General features: G+C 44.8%; 1 protein-coding gene across 1 annotated transcript in view; it reads right to left on the minus strand.

Moving 5' to 3' along the window:
• ANGPT1 (angiopoietin 1) overlaps positions 1 to 25,189 on the minus strand; it is a 323,094-nt gene that overhangs the window by 77,070 nt on the left and 220,835 nt on the right. The window contains exons 6-7 of the mRNA XM_066578083.1: positions 20,987 to 21,088; positions 3,555 to 3,721 (exon numbers count right to left, since the gene is read on the minus strand). Of these exons, the coding sequence (XP_066434180.1) occupies positions 3,555 to 3,721; positions 20,987 to 21,088 (269 nt within the window). The remainder of the gene's footprint in view (positions 1 to 3,554; positions 3,722 to 20,986; positions 21,089 to 25,189) is intronic.

Consider the following 25,189-nt stretch of genomic DNA (forward strand, 5'->3'; position numbering starts at 1 on the left):
AGGCTCTGACAGCAGAGAGGCTGGCAATATACAGTAAGAGAATCCTGACAGATGTCTTCCAACATCAGAGATGTACAGCCTTAAATCATAATGTCTTCAGAGGTCAGACAGTGGATTGGAAAGGGTTAAAACTGAAGTACCACTTACGAATTATGTGCCCACTGGGGGAATCTTCACCAAACCATGTTCAAAAATGACATTGTACACTAATGACAGACTGGTAGACTTGAAAATCAAGGACATGAAACGTTCTACTGTCCCTGTTGGAAGCCATTTTCTCATAAATTACCTAGCAAAGACTATGGAAAAATAAAACTTTTTGAAAAAATGAAAGCTGCACTGTGATTGGTTGCTATGGGCAACAAGGATGTCTTACTGCTAGACAGCTTTGCTAAATAAACTTTTTGAGTTTCTGCTTCCATTCATATCAAATTTATGAATCCGAGTGTCATTAAACAGGAGCTATGAGGGTTTCACATCAGGAAGATCATTTGTAATAACCCTCTATACAACTTTCGGGACATCTATGTTGCACAAACAATAGGGTGAAGTAAGCAGAGAACATGTTACCACAGCGCTCACACGTCTTTCAGCTTCTCTTGTTTGCATTGATAACCCCCAAAGATTCTTTGTATCAGTTTCTTAGTAACCGGCCACTAAAAACAATCCCAGCTCAAAGGAGTAGATAGTTATAAATTCACATCCAGGTTTCCGATGTGCCACCATCTCTTCAGCCGTCATTTTTTCCAACCGGTAGCACTTCAGGCATAAGAAAAAGAGTTGCTCCTTCATGGACGGCTGGAGATTTGGGTCCCTATAGTAACCTTTTCATAGGGGAAAGTCATTATGTATGAGAATAGGGTGAAGAATAAATTATCTTTCTTGTCGACATTACTAAAGGGGAGATGTAAACCCTTCACGATGGAAACGGCTTATTGGTTTTCAAGTGACTGATACTTGATACCTTGAAGAAAGAGCTTTGCATCAGATAAATAAGGGTTTGTTGAAAAAAGACCAGAGGAACTTGACTGTTTGGTCCTTTTAAGCTCCAATTGATGTAGTCATGTCTGACACTATGAAGAGGCTTGTAGAGCGGTCAGGCGAGAGGCCGGAGGTCAGGGGATGATCACAAGGGACATGAGTGGACATTTCATCTTTCTCTAAAGAAGGAAACTATTCTACAATGCAAGTGACTCCATGAAAGGAAGGAAATATATGGCCATTTATTTAAAAGCACTCAGTGTCCAAAAAATTAAAGGGGTTGTCTCGCGGCAGCAAGTGGGGTTATACCCTTCTGTATGGCCATATTAATGCACTTTGTAATATACATCGTGCATTAAATATGAGCCATACAGAAGTTATTCACTTACCTGCTCCGTTGCTAGCGTCCCCGTCGCCATGGATCTGTCTAAATTCGCTGTCTTCTGGCGTTTTTAGACGCGCTTGCGCTGTGCGGTCTTCTTCCTGGTGAATGGGGCTGCTCGTGCCGGAGAGCTGGTCATCGTAGCTCCGCCCCGTCACGTGTGCCGATTCCAGCCAATCAGGAGGCTGGAATCGGCAATGGACCGCACAGAGCCCACGGTGCACCATGGGAAAGGACCCGCGGTGCATCGTGGGTGAAGATCCCGGCGGCCATCTTGGTGAAGGAAGAAGTAGGAAGAAGGAAGACGTCGCAGAGCGGGGATTCGGGTAAGTAATATGTATTTTTTTTTTTTAACACATCCATTTGGGTTGTCCTGCGCCGAACGGGGGGCCTATGGAAAAAAAAAAAACGTTTCGGCGCGAGACAACCCCTTTAAGATTACTATGGAACAACGGCTAGCAGAGATGTTAAAAACAATGAAAAAAACTGATAAAGAAGAAACTATATTGAAGTTTCTTTATCAGTTTTCATCATACAAGCAATCATTAGCTGAGATTATATATCATTATATTATAGCTGACGGAAGGGGGTGTCGGGTGTATATAACATGGAGGCAGTGCATGGGGTTGGTGGGGCTCATACAGAGTGGGGGCCCAACAACATTTGGTCTCACCACATTTTCTACTGGGCGGCAGGAAACAGTGCAATCTCCATTTTTCAGAAAAAATTGAATTGCTCAAAAACAAAAAGGTTGAGAAATATCTTAACTTTTTTTTTTTTTTACAGACTCGGCCTAGTTTGGGGAAATTTTCATCTCCACTTTTCAAAGGCCATAACTTTTTATCTTTCCATCAACAGTTTTTATTGGTACCATTTTGGGGCTTATATAATATCTTGTATAACTTTTATTAATTTTGAGGGCAAGAGCAGGGTGAAAAAAGATCAATTCTTCCATTCTTTTGTTTTCCAACTTTTTCTATGTGGTATAAATGACATGATAATTTTTTTGGTGTGGTTCAGTTCAATAATGACGATACCAAAATGATTCACATTTTTTAGGATTTTTTCCCTTTCACACAATAAAACCCCCTTTTTAAAAAAGTTTGTTTCTGGTATCGCTGCATTCAAAGACCCAGAACTTTTTTATTTTTTGATGGATAGAGCTCTGTGAGGGCTTGTTTTTAATTGCTACAATTTTTTGTACATTTGACCTTTTTTATCAGTCTTATTGTTTTTTGGGGGAGGCCAAATGACTACAAACAGCATTTTTTCCTTGTATTTTTTGTTCCGTAATGTTTGTGGTGTAGGATAAAAAGTGTCTTCAATTTATTGTACAGGTCATTATAGATGCAGCAATACTAAAAAAAAAGGCACAGATGTTTTTTTTCTTACTTGGATATGTTTTGACTGCTATTATTTTTACCTTTTTCTATGTTCCTGTAGGGAACTTGAACCTGCAATCCCATGATTGCTCATCTAAAACATTCCAGGACTGCAGTGTACTATCTCTTATCTATCACATAGACCTGTGATTGGAAGGCGGAGAGCCAATGGCATCACAGAGAGTGCTAACTTTCTCTGATAACAGCTTACATGCTGCAATCAATATTGATTGCGGTGTGTACGGAGTTAATGACAGGGATAAGAGTTCTCTCTGATCTCTGCCGTTACAGCAGTACCCCAGCAGTCAGATACAATCGGTTCCCACTAAGAACAGTACTGGTTAAACTCTTGAGTCCACCCCATCTATATGCCATACATATAGAGCTTTTTGCATGAGCCCCTTCCTTCCCATGATATATATGTGCAAAATAGGGCGGGAAAGGGTTAAAGGTTATAGAAAAGAAGAGGAGAGGGAAAACAAACACCAAAATCCAGCAGCTTAACAAGTGACTCATTTTTATCTTTGCTATGAGGCCCTCCCTCTCCTATATATGATGACACTGCGGAGCAGATTTGGACTGGTACACCCCTCACGACCTTCCTGCTGCTCTGCCTGTGTAAGTGCCTATGTAATGTCAGTAGGATGTGCCGTTTTATGTCTGCTTGCACTGTGAATTATGTCATATACATTTAATGAATTTCTATGCTCCATGCCTCCTCCCTCCTGAGATTTCGTCTTTTATTGAAGTAATTTAGCGAGCACTTTGCGGCTTGATATATAACCGGGTCACACCATCCCGTTTCTTACCTGTAATTCTGTTTTTCATTTCCTATGTGGAATCTGTCATACTGTGAATGTGCATGATTGCCTTCCCAGTCCATTAAGTCAATCCTCAGCGAGTACTGCCTTTGGCTGGTTATTGCAAATATAAACTCGTTCCCCAGCCAAAATTCACCAGATGGACTGCCAAACCCCTGGAGAGAAAGCAGCAGAAAGCACACATTTATCTTCGGAGCGCAAAAATGTTTTAATGATTTTTACAAGGTCATTATGAGTTATTATATTATACATGTGCATTCCTCATGTACTTGACAGGTCAGTCTTTGACGATATAGTTATTGGTCTGTTGAAGCTGCATGTTGTGATCCAGAGCTGCTCTTCCTACTCTCACTAATTGTAACCATAGTTAATCCTTTTGTAAAGTTTCCATAACTGTTTTTAGTCATCTCAGACAAAACATGGAGGTCTTCCTCCTGACAACAATCCAAAGCCAAGTCCGACTTCCCTAAAGCTGGTTGGAACTTGTGAGAATAATACAGATGTGATCTATCTATCTCATCTATTTAATATCTCTATCTATCTATCTATCTATCTATCTATCTATCTATCTATCTATCTATCTATCTATCATCTATCTATCTATCTATCTATCTATCTATCTATCTATCTATCTATCTATCTATCTATCTATCTCTCTATCTATCTCTCTATCTGTCTATCTACCTATCTATTTATCAATCTATCTCATATCTATCCAGCCATCCATCCTCTTCTTTCTGTGCCTTGTACAGGGCTCCAAAGGAAGGTAGTAGTGAGTTACTGTTTCTCATTGAAGAGACCTAGCACCTATGGAGTCCTACACATGAGAGAATAGAAATGGTCAATTTTGACCATTTCTGTCAGTTATCAACTGCAAAATAATGCAAGCAATCATTTACAATGTCCTATGGCAGACTATAGTCTGCTGTTGTGATCCGACCTATGTAAAACTTTGTCCAACTGTGGTTGAAGTTGTAACCGTTTGGTCGAATCTGACTGATCATGCCAATTTTCTGTAAGTCATGGACTGGTGTAAAAGAAGGAAATCAGTCTATACTCACCTCCTTTACAATGATTGTGTTCTGGCATCATTATGATGCCAGGAGTTTGGGACGGTGATCCTGCGACCTTTAACTGGCTGCAGGAGTCACATGACTTCCGATGGTTCTGCAGTCATTCTCCCGTGGTTTTATCCTTTACATACCTGGACTGTAGAGAGAGCTCATTGCTCCTCTCCTCCCCAGGAAGAATACACCTTGTGTAATACACACTACCAGAGACCCCTCCGCCCTGCATTGTTTAACATCTATTAACAACCAGTTTACCAAATATTTAAGGACTGATTACTTTATGCTTTTAACTAATTACCTGTTATTTAACTATTTAATGAATATATTGTAATTCTATTAGGTAATACATTGATTTCTGTATCTTTGTGTTTTTCTACCATATCTTGTCAAGTTGATTCCTATTTCAGCAAGCTCCAGTTCTTACTAGGCTCAGGCAGGATGAATCCCGCTTTGCAATAAAAATGTAATGGATAGTGTTTTAGGCATATCAGCCATTCACCATGTATTTACCCATATACATGTTGTTCTGCAGATATACAATGTATCAATATTTTGCATTATTTGTTATTTACTATTTATTTTAATGAACTCATTATATATTAATTTGTTTTTCTTTTTCATAACTATTCTTTTTGTAATTCTATTCAATATTACTTATACAATCACCATGCCATAACCTCTAATTTGGGGCGAAGGCAGGTTAGTATGTGTTATTTTTTCATTTTAACTCATGCCCAGCACTTTAATGTTTTTCTTTTGAAACCATACTGCCACTTTAAAAGGACTCTGTCATCTACTCTTAACCCTATAAGCTAAGCTTATGAGCCGAATTTAGGTGACCCGCTAAGTCCGGGAATGTAAACTTTAGACTTACCTCCCCTGCTGTTCCCCCGCTATAAGCAGTGAAAGCCGCCGCTGATTGCGCTGCTGCTAAGTAGTCTGCCCTTTATAAAATTAGAATAGGTATCTGAACAGAGGCATAGGTATAGGGGGTGCAGAGATAGCAGTCACTACTGGACCCAGGATCCTTAGAGGGCCCAAAGGCCCCTTTATCACATACCAAGACACCAGTATTCTAAAAGGCACATGGTACATAAGCGACCCTGTTACAGATTTTGCATTGGGGCCCAAGACCTCTTAGTTACACCTCTATGTCTGAACATACCATTACAGTACTTATGGGACAACCTCTTTAATACATGAGGTACTTAATATCTGTTCTATCATGGGCAGAAATGCTGTCTTTGTAACTGGTTTGGCTACACAGAGACTAAGGGGCCCGGCCTTCTGAGTTAGGCCTCGCAGTCAGGCCCCCTTACTTAAATTTTTTGAAGTGTAGTTAATAAAATAAAACAAATACAGGCCAGATTCACCTCCTCTGCTGCTCCCGCTGTAGTTGGTGCTGCTCCACCTGCTGAATTGTGCGACAAACGTGTATGATCGCTGCAGATATTTCCTGGTCTAATGGCTTTTTCAGATGGCACTGATTTTTGAACATTTTGCGCATGTGAAAATCACACCCACCAAACGTGATTATGAAACAAAACCGTTGATTTCAATGGTGTTGTTTTCACGGCCATGTTTCTCGCACCTTGCCCAGTCTTTCTCACTCATAGTTTTTTAAACGCACGAGAAAAGATAGGGCAGGACCTATCTTTCTGCTTTTTTTTTTACCATTGCAATAGCGCCAAATTTAAATGGTAAAAAAAAAGACCTTGGACTGGCTCATACAAAAATATGCTCCGTAGTGGTGATCATATTTGTGCATGTGCCCGTCTGAAGAAGACCTAACTAACAGTGAGACAGGGGATTGACTGCAGCGATCATGTGTGTTTGTTACATGATTGCACAACCTGGAAGAACAGCGCTTACTCCAGCGGCCGGGGAGGGGCACAGGAGGTGAGTACGGGGCTCCACTATAACTTTTTTTGGCTTGATTTTCATGCAGGGGTGTACATGGTTTTCTTTTCTGTCCATACATTATGAAAAATACATTATGTCCCATCCAATGCCATATTACAGTGCATTGCTTCTAGGCAACTACATACTGTATGATGCACTGAATGAATGGTCATTATTATCTCAACCCTAAGGCCTTCATCACTACTCTGAGGGCTTAGTCACACGGGCGCCGATGCGCCCACTGTGACTGAGCCCTTACTGCAGGAAGAAGATGGCCGTACTTCAAGATGGACGACTCCCCGCAGCGCTGAACAAAGAACACATGACTGGCAATGAAGCCGGTCACATGTTCTTTCTTCCGGCGCTGCAGAGAGACGTCCGTCCTGAAGTGCGTCCGTCTTCTACCTGCAGTAACACGGGCGCCGATGCGCCCGTGTGACTAAGCCCTAAGTGACCATATAAACTTGTGTTGTGACCTTCCTCTGCTGTAGTACATGTGTATCCACTGGTTAATTACGAGTCATATAATATGAATTTTTATATTGCAAGACTAAACCTGAATGCCACCACCTGTACAAGGCAAGAAGGGTTTTCATTGAGAGCCTAACATCATTTTCCAGAGTTGGGAGCGATAAGATATCCTCCGTGGTATTGTATGAATACAAGTACTTATCGGCTTTAGAGCAGACGGCCTGACATTGCAGTTACCTGTAATGGGAGTCTGTGTGAAAGCTATTAAAGTAATTACCGCTCCTCGAACACATGTATTCATCTTCCAGCAGATTGTATCGGTTACATTGTAACGCAAATTCACTTATAAATTATTATGAAACGGCTTGAAATATTTTTGATGTCGGGGATTATTGTTCCAATGACTCATGTGCTGGAAGGAAAAGATTTCCCTGTTATAAAAAATTATGTTCCGCCCTTTGTAATTTGTATCCATTTCTGGGGAAGCCGGGCCTTGACTGATACAGCCACCATTGCAGCTGCTGAAAGGGTTGTCGCCCAGTTTTCCTTGTACTTTAAGGCCCCTTTCACTTATTTGCGGTTGTATTTGCAAATGCAAACTATACAGAGAATAGAACGCATTGATTTCAATCGCATGCACTATTTTCCTGTGCGCCAAAAGTCACCAGCGAAGTGAATGGGGATGCGTGAAACACTGCGTAAGGGCTTATTCCAACAAGCATATATTGGCTGGGTTTTCACGGAGGGTTTTCTGTAGGGGGAGGAGGCGAGCCGGACCAGGAGCAGTGCACTCAGCTCTCACCCCCTCGCCACTGTTTGCAATGGGAGGGGCGGGACGGGGGCCGAGCTAAGTTGTGCTCCCTGTCCCACCCCCTCACATTCCAAATAGTGGCGAGGGGCGGATAGAGGGCGGCAGCTCAGTGTACTGCTCCCAGCCTGCACATCGGAATAAGCCCTAATTCTGTATTTAGCTGTTTTTCTATTTAAAAAGTGTTTTGAATGGGAAAATTTTTTTTTAACAGTTTTTTTTTTTCAATTTAACTTTAACCAGATCAAGACTGCCCATAGACTATAAATGTCCAGGCAGTCTTCGTCTATATTTTCCAGGATATTTTAATAAAGTCTTTGCAGGGAATCCTCATAGAGCCCCCCACACCATGCAGAAGGTCTATGATCTTCATGTCTGATGACAGCTAAGATCACAGGACTTTGCCGGGAGAACAATAAGCGTGGTCTGCAGCCATGAGGGGTCTGTGGTATAGAAAGAAGGTTTCTATACCAGCATAGAAAGAGGTTCTTTACTGTAAGAGCAGTGAGACTATGGAACTCTCTGCCTGAGGACCTGGTGATGACAAATTCGATAAAAGAGTACAAAAGGGGCCTAGATGCCTTTCTTGACCGATACAATATTACATGTTATAATCATTAATTACTTCAGAAGGGTCGGTGATCCGGGGATTATTCTGACTGCCAAATTGGAGTCAGAAAGGACTTTTTTGCCTTAAATGAGGAAAAGTGGCTTCTACCCTATTTTGGTTTTCTACCTCAATAGGCTAAGCTGGATGGACATGTGTCATTTTTCAGCCTTACATACTATGTTATTATCTTGCTATGAATGACAAGTGCAAAGACAAAGGTGAAGTACCTCATACAGGTTTTTGAAACATGAGCTACAATAGACATGCTGATTTTGTGTTTGAGTAGGTGGTGAACAGATGGAGGTAGTACCAGTGCTGCCTGCCCAGCAGAACCCTTCAGTACAGAAAGGTGTCAGGGCCTGTAAAAGTTGGGCTGCAGTGCAACCTTTTGTGTAATACAAAGTCAATGAGTAAAGAATAAACCTGACTTCTCTTTTATTGAAAAACCAGCGAGTATGACGCATGTCAAGCCTTAACCGCTCTTCCTCAGATATGCTGGGGTGCACAACTTTGGCTGGGTACACAAATTATATCGGGCAGAAAAGGCATTGTGTCAAAGAGGAAGAGCCATTAAGCCTTAAAATGCATCATACTTTTTCAATAAGTGAGGTTTATTCTTGGCTCATTGACTCTTTATTGCACAAAAGGTCACACCTCAGCCCAGCTTTTTCCAGTCACTCTCCTGTATTACAAGGATGGCCATTCACATGGATAGCGGTCATGTAATACTAAACTTCCTATGTATTGACCAATACAGAGGAAATGCCTGTTTGACTGTTTGCCAGGGGTGCAGGTAGTAGGATCTGGGGCAATCAGCTGTTCGCTGCAGGGGCTACATTCTGGAAGGGGGTTTTCTCTGGTGGGGCACTCTACTTTAAGTGTCTTGGAATGCTGCTTTGTAGGAGAATTAACTCTGGCTCTTTGTTCTATTGATCTCCAAGTATATTAGTGGTTGAACTGCCCTGATCATAATGTTATGGCATAGCCTTGACCTATGCCGCAACATTATATAATGCAAACATCCATTCAAAGTGACCCTACAGTTTCAGAAGAAAAATTTTGTCCTGGGACTGGATGGATAGGGGTGTATATTATCTGCAGTTGTTCTTCTCTACTGCCTCTCTCACCCACCAGTTCCAGGTCCCGTTTTTGGATGTTCAAGATGGCTGACGCAATCTTCTGACTACCTAATTCCCTCTAAGCATTAGTAGTGTTTGACTACAAATGCCTCTACCTGATCTCAGATTGGTTGATCACACACTGGCCAATCATAGAGCTGTGCACAATGTGCATGAGGTAGTTAGAAAATTGCTGAAGCCATTTTGGATGGACAAAAACAGAATCCTGGACTGGTGAATTGGAAAGGAGACAGAAGTACAACTGCAAGTAATATGTTCCCTATGTTCCCTCCAGCCCCAGGATGCAATTTTGTACCAAAACCTGAGGGTTACTTTATCCTTGTAGGGCTCCTTCAGATGAACATATTTGGCCGCACATTGTGTGCATGGAATTAGCACGCACAATACGCAGAAATTAGAAGCCATTGATGCCAATGTGTTCCTTCTAGAGATGAGCGAGCACGCTCAGATAAGGCAGTTACTCGAGCGAGCAACGCTCTTCTCGAGTAACTGCACTCTTTTCCGAGCAGGCTCAGGAGGGCGGTGGTGGGTAGCAGGGGGGAGAGAGATCTCTCTCACTCTTCCCCCTGCTCCCCCCCCCCCCGAGCCTGCTCGGACAAGAATGCAGTTACTCGAAAATGAGCGATGCTTGCTCGAGTAACTGCCTTATCCAAGCGTGCTCACTCATCTCTAGTTTCTTCTCAATAACCATTTCTTTGCATGCATTTCGTGCGCATGTGAAAAAGTAGGAGCTGCTCTATTTTTCTGCGTATTTGCACACCAAGGGTCCCCAAATGTGCGCTCAATACGCAAGGGGATGTGTGAAATGCTGTGCAAAACTGCAGGAAAAAGAACACATCTGGTCATCTTTAGGTTACACAGCCTTTTAAATCAGGGCAGAGGTGTGTGTGGGGGGGGGGGGGAGGGGCGCACGCACATATGAATGTGCCCTGCCTGCCCAAAAATGTATAGTACTATGTGCAGACACGCACACAAATCAACCTTGTTTACTGCACAAATATGTTGCGCTAAAACATGCGTATCTGCGAATATACTCATCTGGAAGAGCACCTTGATGACCCAACTTTTTTTTTACAGTTTTTTTATGTTATTGTCACATTTCTAGAGCCATAACTATAATTTTTTCACTGACATAGCAGTATCATGGCTAGTTTTTTGCAATACAAGTTGTATATATTATTGGTATCTTTTTGGGGTACCTGTATGCATTGTATAACTTTTATTATTATTATTTTTAATGGAAATTGGGTAAAAAAATTTATGCCACTGTTTTTTGGATTTCATTTTCAGAATGCAGAATAAATAAAGTCATAGCATTAGAGATGAGCGAGCATGCTCCGATAAAGCAGTTACTCGAGCGAGCATCGCTCTTCTCGAGTAACTGCTTACCAGTCTGATCAGGCTCGGGGGGGGGGGGGGGGGAGGGAACGGAGGTTAGCTGGGGGCGGCGGGGTGTGTGTGTTTTTTTTACATACAAAGGCGACAGAGTTTTGCTGTTTTTATTTTTTTATATAATTTTTACAATTTTTTTTTCCACTTTTAACTTTTTATTTTTCCACTAGGGGGCTTGAATTTCATCGCATTTGATTGTTTTTATAATACACTGCTATACTTTAGTATAACAGTGCATTATATAGCCTATGAAGCTCAGCCAGAGGGTAAGACTCAGAAGCTACCATAGATGGCAGACTCGGAAGCCCTCTTCAAAGCCTACAGCTGGCATAGCATCCCATCAGGACCCCGTGATCACATTGTGGGGTTCCGATGGGTGACAGAGGAAACTCCCTTTCTCAGGCTTTTATATATTATGGTTGCAGCATGTAAAGTGTTAATCAACAGGTTTCTCCATTCCCACATTAAGAGTGTCAGGTTGTCATCCAACAGCCGAGCACACACTCCTGTGCCAGGCTCCTGATTCAGCTCTGTGAAAAGGCATATGTATCAGAATAAGGTCCCTTAATGACCATCATAAAAAGTTGTATGGGCAGTCGTTAAATGGCAAAGATGCAATGTTTCACTTCGCCTGTGGAAGTGCTAGATTGTAATTTAACACTTACTGCCAGGTTGCTCCGTAAATCTCAAGCAATTGCCGGGAGTCCCAGTGATCAAGTTCTTTTGGGGAACCCTTCTAACAAAAAGTGATGTTACTAGAGATGAGCGAGCACCAAAATGCTCAGGTGCTCGTTGCTCGAGACGAACTTTTCGCGATGCTCGAGGGTTCGTTTCGAATAACGAACCCCATTGAAGTCAATGGGCGACCCGAGCATTTTTGTATATCGCTGATGCTCGCTAAGGTTTTCGTTTGTGAAAATCTGGGCAATTCAAGAAAGTGATGGGAACGACACAGCAACGGATAGGGTAGGCGAGGGGCTACATGTTGGGCTGCATCTCAAGTTCCCAGGTCCCACTATTAAGCCACAATAGCGGCAAGAGTGCCCCCCCCCCTCCCAACAACTTTTACTTCTGAAAAGCCCTCATTAGCAATGCATACCTTAGCTACCACACTACCTCCAACAAAGCACAATCACTGCCTGCATGACACTCCGCTGCCACTTCTCCTGGGTAACATGCTGCCCAACCCCCGCCCCCCCCCCCCACGACCCAGTGTCCACAGCGCACACCAAACTGTCCCTGCCCAGCCTTCAGCTGCCCTCATGCCACCCCACCCTCATGTCTATTTATAAGTGCGTCTGCCAGAGGAACCGCAGGCACACACTGCAGAGGGTTGGCACGGCTAGGCAGCGACCCTCTTTAAAAGGGGCGGGGCGATAGTCCACAATGCTGTACAGAAGCAATGAGAAATCCAATCCTGTGCCACCTCCATCTGGAGCTGCACACGTGGGCATAGCAATGGGGAACTTATGTGCCACACACTATTCATTCTGTCAAGGTGTCTGCATGCCCCAGTCAGACCGCGTTTTTTTATAAATAGTCACTGGCAGGTACAACTCCGCAATGGGAATTCCGTGTGCACCCACAGCATGGGTGGCTCCCTGGAACCCACCAGCTGTACAAAAATGTATCCCATTGCAGTGCCCTGGACAGCAGAGCTAACGTCAGATTAAATGCAGGTGGGCTTCGGCCCACACTGCATGCCCCAACCTGACCGGGGTTTTTAATTCATAGACACAGGCAGGTAGAACTCCCTATTGTGAAGTCCCTGTGGACCGACAGCATGGGTGGCTCCCTGGAACCCACCGGCGGTACATAAATATATCCCATTGCATTGCCCATCACAGCTGAGGTAATGTCATGTTTAATGCAGGTGGGCTTCGGCCCACACTGCATGCCCCAGTCAGACTGGGGTTCTTTAGAAGTGGACACATGCAGTTACAACTCCCTGTGGACCCACAGCATGGGTGGCTCCCTGGAACCCACCGGTGGTACATAAATATATCCCATTGCAGTGCCCAACACAGCTGATGTAACGTCAGCTGTAATGCAGCTGGGCTAAAAATTAATTTGATTACACTGTAGGCGAGGGCCCCCAAAAATTGGTGTACCAACAGTACTAATGTACCTGAGAAAAATTGCCCATGCCCAACCAAGAGGGCAGGTGAAACCCATTAATCGCTTTGGTTAATGTGGCTTAATTGGTAACTAGGCCTGGAGGCAGCCCAGTAAAAATAAAAATTGGTTGAGGTGAAAGTTTCAACGCTTTAATGAGCATTGAAACGTATAAAAATTGTTTAGAAAAATTATATGACTGAGCCTTGTGGGCCTAAGAAAAATTGCCCGTTCGGCGTGATTATGTGAGGTTTCAGGAGGAGGAGCAGGAGGAGGAATATTATACACAGATTGATGAAGCAAAAAGGTCCCCGTTTTGGATGGTGATAGAGAACGATGCTTCCATCCGCGGGTGCAGCCTACGTATTGTTTAGGTATCGCTGCTGTCCGCTGGTGGAGAAGAGAAGTCTGGGGAAATCCAGGCTTTGTTCATCTTGATGAGTGTAAGCCTGTCGGCACTGTCGGTTGACAGGTGGGTACGCTTATCCGTGATGATTCCCCCAGCCACACTAAACACACTCTCTGACAAGAAGCTAGCCGCAGGACAAGCAAGCACCTCCAGGGCATATAGCGCGAGTTCAGGCCACGTGTCCAGCTTCGACACCCAGTAGTTGTAGGGGGCAGAGGCGTCACCGAGGATGGTCGTGCGATCGGCTACGTACTCCCTCACCATCCTTTTACAGTGCTCCCGCCAACTCAGCCTTGACTGGGGACCGGTGACACAGTCTTGCTGGGGAGCCAGAAAGCTGGCAAAGGCCTTGGATAATGGTCCCCTGCCTGCGCTGTACATGCTGCCTGATCTCTGCGCCTTCCCTGCTACCTGGGCCGCGGAAATGCGCCTTCGGCCATTAGCACCGTCGGATGGGAAGTTTACCATCAGTTTGTCCACCAGCGCCCTGTGGTATAGCATCATTCTCGAACCCCTTTCCTCTTCGGGAATGAGAGTGGAAAGGCTCTCCTTATACCGTGGGTCGAGCAGTGTGTACACCCAGTAATCCGTAGTGGCCAGAATGCGTGTAACGCGAGGGTCACGAGAAAGGCATCCTAACATGAAGTCAGCCATGTGTGCCAGGGTACCTGTACGCAACACATGGCTGTCCTCACTCGGAAGATCACTTTCAGGATCCTCCTCCTCCTCCTCTGGCCATACACGCTAAAAGGATGACAGGCAAGCAGCATCTGTACCCTCAGCAGTGGGCCAAGCTGTCTCTTCCCCCTCCTCCTCATGCTCCTCCCCCTCCTCCTCCTCCTCAACGTGCTGAGATATAGACATGAGGGTGCTCTGACTATCCAGCGACATACTGTCTTCCTCCGCCTCCGTTTCCGAGTGCAAAGCGTCTGCCTTTATGCTTTGCAGGGAACTTCTCAAGAGGCATAGCAGAGGAATGGTGACGCTAATGATTGCAGCATCCCCGCTCAGCATCTGGGTAGACTCCTCAAAGTTTCCAAGGACCTGGCAGATGGCTGCCAACCAGGCCCACTCTTCTGTAAATCATTGAGGAGGCTGACTCCCACTACGCCGCCCATGTTGGAGTTGGTATTCCGCAACAGCTCAACGCTGCTCATAGAGCCTGGCCAACATGTGGAGCGTAGAGTTCCACTGTGTGGGCACGTCGCACAGCAATCGGTGCACTGGCAGATGAAACCGATGTTGCAGGGTCCGCAGGGTGGCAGCGTCCGTCTTGGAGTTGCGGAAATGTGCGCTGACCCCGCGCACCTTTCCAAGCAGGTATGACAAGTGTGGGTAGCTTTTCAGAAAGCGCTGAACCACCAAATTAAAGACATGGGCCAGGCATGGCACGTGCGTGAGACTGCCGAGCTGCAGAGCCGCCACCAGGTTACGGCCGTTGTCACACACGACCATGCCCGGTTGGAGGCTCAGCGGCGCAAGCCAGCGGTCGGTCTGCTCTGTCAGACCCTGCAGCAGTTCGTGGGCCGTCTGACTCTTCTCTCCTAAGCTGAGTAGTTTCAGCACGGCCTGCTGACGCTTGCCCACCGCTGTGCTGCCACGCCGCATGACACCGACTGCTGGCGACGTGCTGCTGCTGACACATCTTGATTGCGAGACAGAGGTTGCGTAGGAGGAGGAGGAGGGTGGTTCATTGGAGGAAGCATACACCGCCGCAGATACCACCACCGAGCTGGGGCACGCAATTCGGGGGGTGGGTAGGACGTGAGTGGTCCCAGGCTCTGACTCTGTCCCAGCCTCCACTAAATTCACCCAATGTGCCGTTAGGGAGATATAGTGGCCCTGCCCGCCTGTGCTTGTCCACGTGTCTGTTGCTAAGTGGACCTTGGCAGTAACCGCGTTGGTGAGGGTGCGTACAATGTTGCGGGAGATGTGGTCGTGCAGGCCTGGGACGGCACATCGGGAAAAGTAGTGGCGACTGGGAACCGAGTAGCACGGGGCCGCCGCCGCCATCATGCTTTTGAAAGCCTCCGTTTCCACAAGCCTATACGGCAGCATCTCCAGGCTGATCAATTTGGCAATGTGCACGTTTAACGCTTGAGCGTGCGGGTGCGTGGCGGCGTACTTGCACTCGCGCTCAAACAGTGGCGCTAGCGACGTCTGGACGGTGTGCTGAGAGACATTGGTGGATGGGGCCGAGGACAGCGGAGGTGAGGGTGTGGGTGCAGGCCAGGAGACGGTAGTGCCTGTGTCCTCAGAGGGGGGTTGGATCTCAGTGGCAGGTTGGGGCACAGGGGAAGAGGCAGTGGTGCAAACCGTAGGTGGTGAACGGCCTTCGGCCCACCTTGTGGGGTGCTTGGCCATCATATGCCTGCGCATGCTGGTGGTGGTGCCTCCCCAGCTGATCTTGGCGCGACAAAGGTTGCACACCACTGTTCATCGGTCGTCAGGCGTCTCTGTGAAAAACTGCCACACCGTAGAGCACCTTGACCTCTGCAGGGTGGCATGGCACGAGGGGGCGCTTTGGGAAACAGTTGGTGGATTATTCGGTCTGGCCCTGCCTCTACCCCGGGCCACCGCACTGGCTTGGCCTGTGCCCACACCCTGACTTGGGCCTCCGCGTCCTCGCCCGCGTCCACGTCCTCTAGGCCTACCCCTACCCCTCAGCATGGTGTATTACCAGTAGTGCAGAAACAGAACGCTGTAATTAAATGTGCCGCTTATTGGCCTGTGGTTGAAGGCTGACTTCGCTTACGGAACGCCAGGAAATAATTTTGCGCAAGCCTGCTGTAACACTTAGCTGGCTGCGTATGAATTTGGAGAACTACTACACCCAGCAGAGACCCAGAACACTGAGGACACTCACAGGCAGCCCAAATAGATTTTTTTCCCCAAATTTTTTTGCAAAGGCCCACTGCCTATATTCAATCAATAATCAATATGTCTTCTGTCCCTGCCTAAGCGCTTCTGGCCCTGGAGTATGTCAAAGAACTGCAGAGTGTTGCACTGTGAACTGCAATACCGCGGTGATTTCACAGCCCAGACAGAGCCTGGAAATAATTTTGCGCAAGCCTGCTGTAACACTTAGCTGGCTGCGTATGAATTTGGAGAACTACTACACCCAGCACAGACCCAGAACACTGAGGACAGTCACAGGCAGCCCAAATAGATTTTTTTCCCCAAATTTTTCTGCAAAGGCCCACTGCCTATATTCAATCAATATGTCTTCTGGCCCTGCCTAAGCGCTTCTGGCCCTGGAGTATTACTGCAGGGCGCAATGCTCTGCACGGCCGATATACCAAAAAAAAAAAAAGTGCAACACTGCAAAAAGCAGCCTCCACAGTACTGCACACGGTTAGATGTGGCCCTAAGAAGGACCGTTGGGGTTCTTGAAGCCTAAAATACTCCTAACACTCTCCCTATAGCAGCTCCAACAAGATAGCACTTTCCCTCCTCTATGTCAGAATGCATCTGTGGCGAGCCGCGGGAGGGGCCGATTTTTATACTCGGGTGACACCTGATCTCGCCAGCCACTCACTGCAGGAGGGTGGTATAGGGCTTGAACGTCGCAGGGGGAAGTTGTAATGCCTTCCCTGTCTTTCAATTGGCCAGAAAAGCGCGCTAACGTCTCAGAGATGAAAGTGAAAGTAACCCGAACATCGCGTGGTACTCGTTACGAGTAACGAGCATCTCGAACACGCTAATACTTGAACGAGTATCAAGCTCGGACGAGTACGTTCGCTCATCTCTAGATGTTACCCTAACTGAAAATGAACTCCTCTCTTTCTAGTATTATATTGCTAGATGTAAAGATATAGCTGCAACGTCTCCATTACTAAATGTTCTGTGATTTATCAACCATGACTTCCATGGATGGCATTCATTAGATCTAACCACATCTGCTTATTCTCCTTGAGTCAGGCTTCCACCTCAAGCATGAAGGAGCCGTTTCACTATATATATCAGCTATAATGGCAATTTCTAAAAATACTATTACACTGCTCAATTTATCAACTAATGTAAAACAGACGTATTGCACGTACAATTATTGGTGACTGGTAGAGGACAGAACTGGCTCCAAAACAAACTTCAGGCACTATCAGAGAAAGACATCATATTAAGTCATCCCACATTAAACATAGCCAGAAAATTCTTAGAGCTCAATGACAAAATTGGCTGACATCACCAAATAACTTATGCCTGGAGATGACCTAAACTCAAGACTGGCAACCTTTGGCTGTTGCAGAACAAAAACTCCCAAGAAGAATTGGCTGCAAGTATTAAAAAAAGAGGCTGCGAAGTTGTGTTGTTCATTTAGCTCATCCAATGTCCAAATCTGGCGGCCCATCAGATGCTCATCCCAGACCCAAAGGAGCTGTCAGTCAGCATTCTCATGAAATGAATACAGAGAAGATGTTAATCTGGTGTCAACGTGGTCTGTAAAATCCTGGCACTGTTATCAATGGAGTTCTAGAACAGCCAAGTTAGTTTTGATTACTCCGAAAAACATCAGAAACAGATATTACAGCGGATCTATCATGGACTCTTGGAGGAAAAAAGGACATGATGCCAGAAAAGGGTTTTGGCCTTGTTTGAAGGGTCAGCTAGAAATATGTTGATCGCAGGGTGTCCTGCTGCTGGAAACTCAACCATTACCTGTAATCAGACTGTGTACTGAAAAGCTGCAGAAAATTTTTAAGACTATGGTGGTGAATAAGTTTTAAAAAAAACTTAATATGCTGACCAGACTACTAGGAGGAGTTGAGACCAGTGGATGTGTGAGGGCACACAAGGCGACCAGGCTCAGGATGCCCCCAGCAAACTACCAGTAAAGAGGATCATCTGATCGTCCTACAAGCACGAGCAGCTCCAGCTGTTTCATTGTCCTCCATCCAGTGACAGGTGGTGACATCGTTACACCCCTGTGTCTGTCAGAAACATTTTCAGATGCTTGACTGAAGGACATTTGGTCTCAGTGCCCAGTAAGTGGACTGCCTTTGATACCTACCCAATATGTCCGACGTTGGCAGTGGTGGCATGAACAACTAAATTGGACTGTGGTGGAGTGGAACCGGATTGCCTTCAGCGACGAATCAAGGTTTAGTTTGGGCACTGTCAACGGCTGTCTTCGTGTCTGGAGAACTCAGGGTGAGCGCCTCAATCCTGCCTTTGCTGTGGAGTGGCACACTGTCTCCACTGCTGGTGTGGTATTCTTGGAGGGCCAACAAATGTGATGGTCACTCCTAGTAGGGGTATGAGGGACAATGACAGCTCAGTGATATGTTCAGGACATCCTGCAGCCACTTGTGTCGCCCCTCATTGCAGGGCTTCCAAGAGCATTTTTCAGCAGGATGATGCATGGCCGCACACAGCAAGGACGTCACAGAAATGTCCCCATAACATTGTCACACTTCTGTGGTCTGCCCAATCGGCAGATTTATTGCCAATAGAACATGTATGGGACCATCTGGGCTACCAACTTCAACAGCCTACAAACTCGATTTATAGGCGCAGGATACCATATGGAACCCATATGCCTCCATGCCTGCTGGTATCATATCTTGTATTCAAGCTAGAGGTGGTACAACAGGGTACTACAGCCTCGATGCCTGTCTGCATCGCATCTTGCATCGAAAATAGAAGCAGCCAACAGGGTACTAGAGCATTACACAGAGAAAGCTTCATTCCATTCCGACAACTCCTAGGTACTTGATTTTTTTTTACAATGACCGCATATTGTTTTTCTTTTCATATGATGGGTGTGGGTAGGGGGCTAAAAAATTCTGCATTGGGTGTCATCTAACTTAAGGCCGGCATTGAACAATATACAGATATAAGTAAAGCTGAGTCTGTCAATGTAGTAGTGCTGAATCTGGTATGTTCAGGTTTGTGCCATGGTTTCCATAATGGATTCCATCAACCCCTGATGCCCATCATGAACAATGCAGTCCGTTGGGTTCTATTGTGGTGTTTATTGCTCTTAAGGGAGGGACGGTGCTGCATGTAAACAGAACCTTTGTGAATTGTCCCAATTTTCATACCCTACTGAGTTACATCACACTGCACAGAAGAAACAGTTAAATGCCAAATTCATCAGCAACAAATCCATGCACAGCCTATAAAGGAAATATACGTATAAAAGAAGAAATAATATATGTTATTGGTTGAATGAACTCCCTGAAAGCAGTGGACTATAACAAGAATAAATTAGACTTGGTTGACTATTGTGCCAGAAGGAATCTCTATCTATGTAACTATTGGCCTACAAAGACTGAAATGCTGAAAACTGAGAGGCTTCCTGAGTGGAACGTTGGAGTAGATCCCTGGCAGGGAGCGTTTCCATGTTTTCCTAGTCCATTCTTACATTTCATTACCTATTGTAAATTTCTTCTACTGAGCATTATATAATAAACAGGTAAGATATATGATTACTCTTCTGGATCTCCTCCACAACATTTTTTTAAGGCTCGCGTACAACTTCTGACTCTGACCATAAATTTGGAAAGAAAGCTAATACTGTACATAGTTCTTAGAAGTTGTGGTAACTACAGCAGCGTAACTTGCTCTCGGGCCTCAATGCAAAATCTGTAACAGGGCCGCCACCTACCATGGGCCATTAAAAATACTGGTTACTTAAAGGGGTCTTCCGGGACCTAAGCAACTCATCTCCATTACTGATTGCCTGAAAAATAAACTCTCCTTGCAGTATACATTTATTAGCATATCTAGTCAGATTAGCTTATTTTCAACCTGGTCACAAGGTATTGAACACTGTGACTTTTGAAACTTCTGCCAAAGTCACGGCCGTTCTTTTTCATAGTGATCTTCCTGTTCTGTTCACGTTGTGGTGGCATCAGCTGTCAGTTGCAGTTTCGGTGGGACAAGACCGGATGCTGTCTATTCTATCATGAGCATGGCCCGTTCAACTATCTCAAAGTTGTAACTGCACATGATACACAACCTGACAGGTACTCTGTCTCTATGTTCCTCAGCATCGTCTGATGGAGCAGAACCAGAAACAGCCTGACATGGATCCCGCAGATGTAAAGAAAGTTAGCACATGGCCATGAATTTAGGCGGACTGGCTGAAAGACTCCACATGTATCTGGGGGGACTGTTTGGATGGGTAAGTGAGCATGGTGAGCCCTTTCTGAAAAATCATTTTTGAGTCAGAAAAACCCTTTAAACTTCTTGATTGATCAAAAAATGAACAGAAAAATGTAAAGTTTTTACCCCACAATTTTTTTGAAGCGTATTTAATAAAATTTAAAAAAAATATAGGCCACACTCACCTCCTCTGTTGCTCCCGTTGTAGTCGGTGCTGCCAACACCTGCTGACTTGTGCGATCACGTGACAAACACATATGATCACTGCAGATATGGCTAATTTTTTCTCAAGTGGGAGTCAGAGCTCAAATGTGGCTGAGAAAAATGGACTTTCCCTTTAAATTCCATTTATTTAGTGACTAATTGGCAACTTTGTGTTTCTGGTTGTGGAACTTACCATTTTATATTCTTTCCAACCTCGCTGGAAATCTACTGTCCCATCTTCCCTGTGCTGGATTACTGTCCAGCCTCCACCAGCAGTTTCCATATTACAATGCACCTAAAACAAGAAAAATAGAGATTAAGTCCTGTGGTTATAATGTGCAAATGAAATGGTTTATCTCACCAAGATTAACCCTTTCTACTGTATACACCCTATTTCCTATAGCTGGTAAACATATACTGCATGGATGGTCTGCAGTTGCACATGAATTATAATTAATATGGCCAATCACAGCTACCAATGGCAAAAACAACTGTTGCCATTGGTTTTCAAAGCTGGAAATGCGATGGTTAGGTGATCGTCGGGCTGTATTAGGAAGTTGCTGTATGCACCTCCTGTACGATATATAGAATACAGTTTGCCATATGTACTGTAGATTCATTAAGCAGAGATGAAGGAGTTAATGTTCCATGCCTACTATGATCTGTGATGAGATTCCCTATACTCTAAAAAGATCTACTACGAACTATCAGGAGGGCAAATGCCCTCGGGCTTCCACCATCTGTAGGCTAAGGAGGGGGTCACACCTACGTTGAGGGTTTTTGCTTTCTTGCATCATTCTTGGAGCATGTAATGGGAATCCCTGTGGCCAAATGGATCTGTCTTAGGACAAAACCAAACAGCGCCGAAGAGACTCCATTGACTATAATGGGGTCCGGTTTCTTTCCACTCAGCTGATGGGCTTTTTATTCCAGTATTTTGAGCCAGATCTGTGACAGAAACTCCATTGGAGGTTCCAATGCAGATGTGAAACCACCCTAACATCACTATCATCAGGATGATGTTAAAGACAGCTGACACCTACCATATATGGAGCGGGCTTATCTCCCATGACTGCTCCATACAAACCTCGCCCACATCTGAAAGACATGCATGTTGCCAAGGGGTTAAAGTATATAGAACCAAGTAAGGGACCTTTCACACAGGATGGAATTACACTGAAGGATGCAACCAAATCCATTGATGATCTTGATGCGGAATCGCAGGAAGATTTTAAGCCATTTTCAATTCTGCATTAAAATCCATAGGTAGCCTATAGGTTTTTGATGCTTAATTTACTGCAACTTGCGGTGCGTCATGCAGCCTACTCCATCCCTTAGGCTGCCATGTTTCTGTAGAATTGAAGAACGTGTAGAAGCTCCTGTATTGAATGCTCATTTATGACTTTGCAATTCTGGATATAATCCAGGAGGATTTAGAAAAGGGTTGGGTGGCAAGAAAATATGGCAACTACAACCGAGGAGTGATTCAGGCTTGTCTGAGACCATCCTTTGCTCGCTTCCCAGCATCTAAATACTTGTACAGTTCTGGGTCTCCATATGTTGGTCTGATTTATAAGCAGAGCTGCTCCTCCTAACAAGTTCCATGCGCTGATTGCATGTGTTGGTACGGAGTCAAATCTAGCGTGCACAAAACACACTTTGCCATAATCCCGCTGCCCCCTGACACGTTCTCAGATTATCTTAAATAAGCAGCAATCAATGTGTAATAAAACAAAGTTACTACAAGTGGTCACATAGTAAAACCGGCGGCCTCTTATTGAAAACAGAGGCGTCTTGAAATTGAAGTTTGGAAAACCTGTCATCTATGCAAGTAACAGCTTATTTGTGGATCCGAAAAGTATGAAGCAGGCGTGAAAATGGAACGGCCTGAAGTGGTAACGGGCAGGAAGCCATTTCTAGTAATGCCCTAGACTGAGGGAAGCTTTGGAAGAGCAAAAAGGCGGCTCAATTAACAAAGCACAAGACAGACTTTAATTTGTTAATATATTCTGTAAGGGGGGTTCAAACATGGATTTTCGTGGCAGCTTTTGACACAGTTATTTTTTTAGCCAATGGATCCAGCAGGAAGGAGAAGCCTTTCCTTTATATTTCCCATTACTTTTGAATCCACGACCAGGAATGTTGCTAGGATCTTATGAATCGGGGGCACAAGCCCCATGGCATACAGTGAATTCCTCCCACCAAATAAAAGCATATATAGCCATCATATTGCTGCTATACCAGAAGCAAATATTACCACTATACAGTAATTAAAGGGGTTTGATCAGTAACAGCATGCAGATAATTTAAAGGGTTTCTCCATGGAAATACTACTGATGATCTATCCTCATACTGCTATTGAACAAAACCCACAATAGAAAATCTAAAATTACCACTATACAGTAACAATATAGCGGTAGATACTAGCTGTTCTACACAGCTGCTCCCAGTACCATTATATCCAGTGATGTCCTAGCTGACTGGAGTCATTCATTTTTCTGTCTTGTCTTTTGGGCACACAGCACCACGATGACTTCCTCCAGCCACAACTTTTTTTTGCAAAGTTTGTAACTCAGACATCTTTGACTCCTCACTTTTCCAGAACCCCAAATAACTTCACCAACATACACAAACTCTTCATCCTGCTGTTACCCCCTATTCTGTGCCTATTTCTGCCCTAATCTGCCCCTATTACTGTACCAGCTATGTAATACGATGCCCCAAATACTGTACTTCAGAAATGTGTCTTAGCTGTAATTACCCCCCAAAATGCTGCCACAAACAATACCCCTGAAAACAATGATGCCAGACAGTGCCCTATATTGTGCTATGGATGTTACTAGTTCACCACACAGTAAAAGTGTCACCTTTTGCGCCCACACAGTAATAGTACCCAAAGTATTGCTCCCTTGAAAGCCTGTATGCCTCCTAGAAATAGTGCCTTTTCTTATCCACAGACATTATTAATGCCCCCATTGTGCCAGAGACAAAAAAGAAATAAATAATACACTTGCCTATCTCCGAGCAGGTCAGCATTTTCCTTCCTCCATGCACTATTTCCGTCCTAGTGCAGGGAGACACAATGACGTCACTACAGCACATCACCATGTCAGTGAGGCCTCTTTCATACGTGAGATGCGTCTGCATGCTGGCCGCATTGCGGGCAAAAACGCGTGCATGAAAAAAGCTCAGATCAAGGCATGGCCAAAATTTGTGTTTTCTCGCCCATTCACACGAGCTACTGCGGCGTATATATGCCACAGAATGAAAATCCCTTGGTCGGCATAAATCCTGGGCAGGGCCCCTGTAATGTTTTAGCAGTGCTGGATGCAGATAGGTGAGTATAATAGGGGAAATTTACGAAGCCCGGCATCTCCGACGCAGGACTTAGTATGATTTCCCCCGATGCACTGAATACATGAAGAAGTGCACGCCTCTGTATACATCCAGCGCATTCCTGGCAGGTCTATATACCTTCTGTGAAATATACGACTGGTCCCAACCGAGTACCCATTTCTGGCATAACATACTCCAGTTTCTAGTGTAAATTATACATAAATCTATCGGTCCACGGTGGCCTTGACAAGCCCTGCCCACTTTTCAAAAAGGAGGTGGGGCCAGCCAAGACAGAAGAAAAGTTGCAATTTTTTGTGCAAATCCTCACTTGCGTAAAAAATTGGTACTTTTTTATATTAGAAACTGGTCTAAAATAGTAAATGTGCCCCAGTGTTTATATTCAACGTGGTTCCTACTACAGAGGATTGTAGGGCAGGGAGCTTCTGATTCCCTTCACTACCACAATTATCAACTGTATTGGTACCTTGTGGTTGCGGATACAGTTGGGAAGTACATTTTCCCAGAAACTCGGCGCACTGGACTGAAGGTCTGGGACATGTGCCTTGATCTTCAATGCTAGCAACACCCCTGCTTCTGACTTTGGCTGAAAAAATGCATTCAAAAGTTTAGCTTCTTTTACAAAAACTTCTGATCAAGGCCTGGAACAATATGGAGCCCACGGCATGGCAGCAGGGAAGTTTCCTGCTTCCTCGCATGCATGTGAAGTATGTCCATCGGAATGGATTAATGGACGCACAATATCCATCTTTCATAGATGAGACAAATAGTCCCATCTGCAGCTGCACTCCCCTAGATCATCGTTCGTGCAAAGGAGCTGTAATATTGAGCACATCAGGAAGTAAGAGACTAATGCGTCTTGTTCTCTGCTGATTGAGTTATGTTAAGGAGAATCTCCAGCCAAAATGAAATTGTCTTAAATAATTCCCTTTCTGTTAGATCACAAAGCTGACTTTTTTTGCTTCCAGTCCTGCATGTGTTCAAGAATTATGTGTTTTTCTATGCTAATTCGGCTTAAATTAGTTCCCCTCAGTTTTAGCAC

This window comes from Eleutherodactylus coqui, chromosome 9 (genome assembly GCF_035609145.1).
Source record: "Eleutherodactylus coqui strain aEleCoq1 chromosome 9, aEleCoq1.hap1, whole genome shotgun sequence".
In the NCBI taxonomy this organism is placed as follows: domain Eukaryota; kingdom Metazoa; phylum Chordata; class Amphibia; order Anura; family Eleutherodactylidae; genus Eleutherodactylus; species Eleutherodactylus coqui.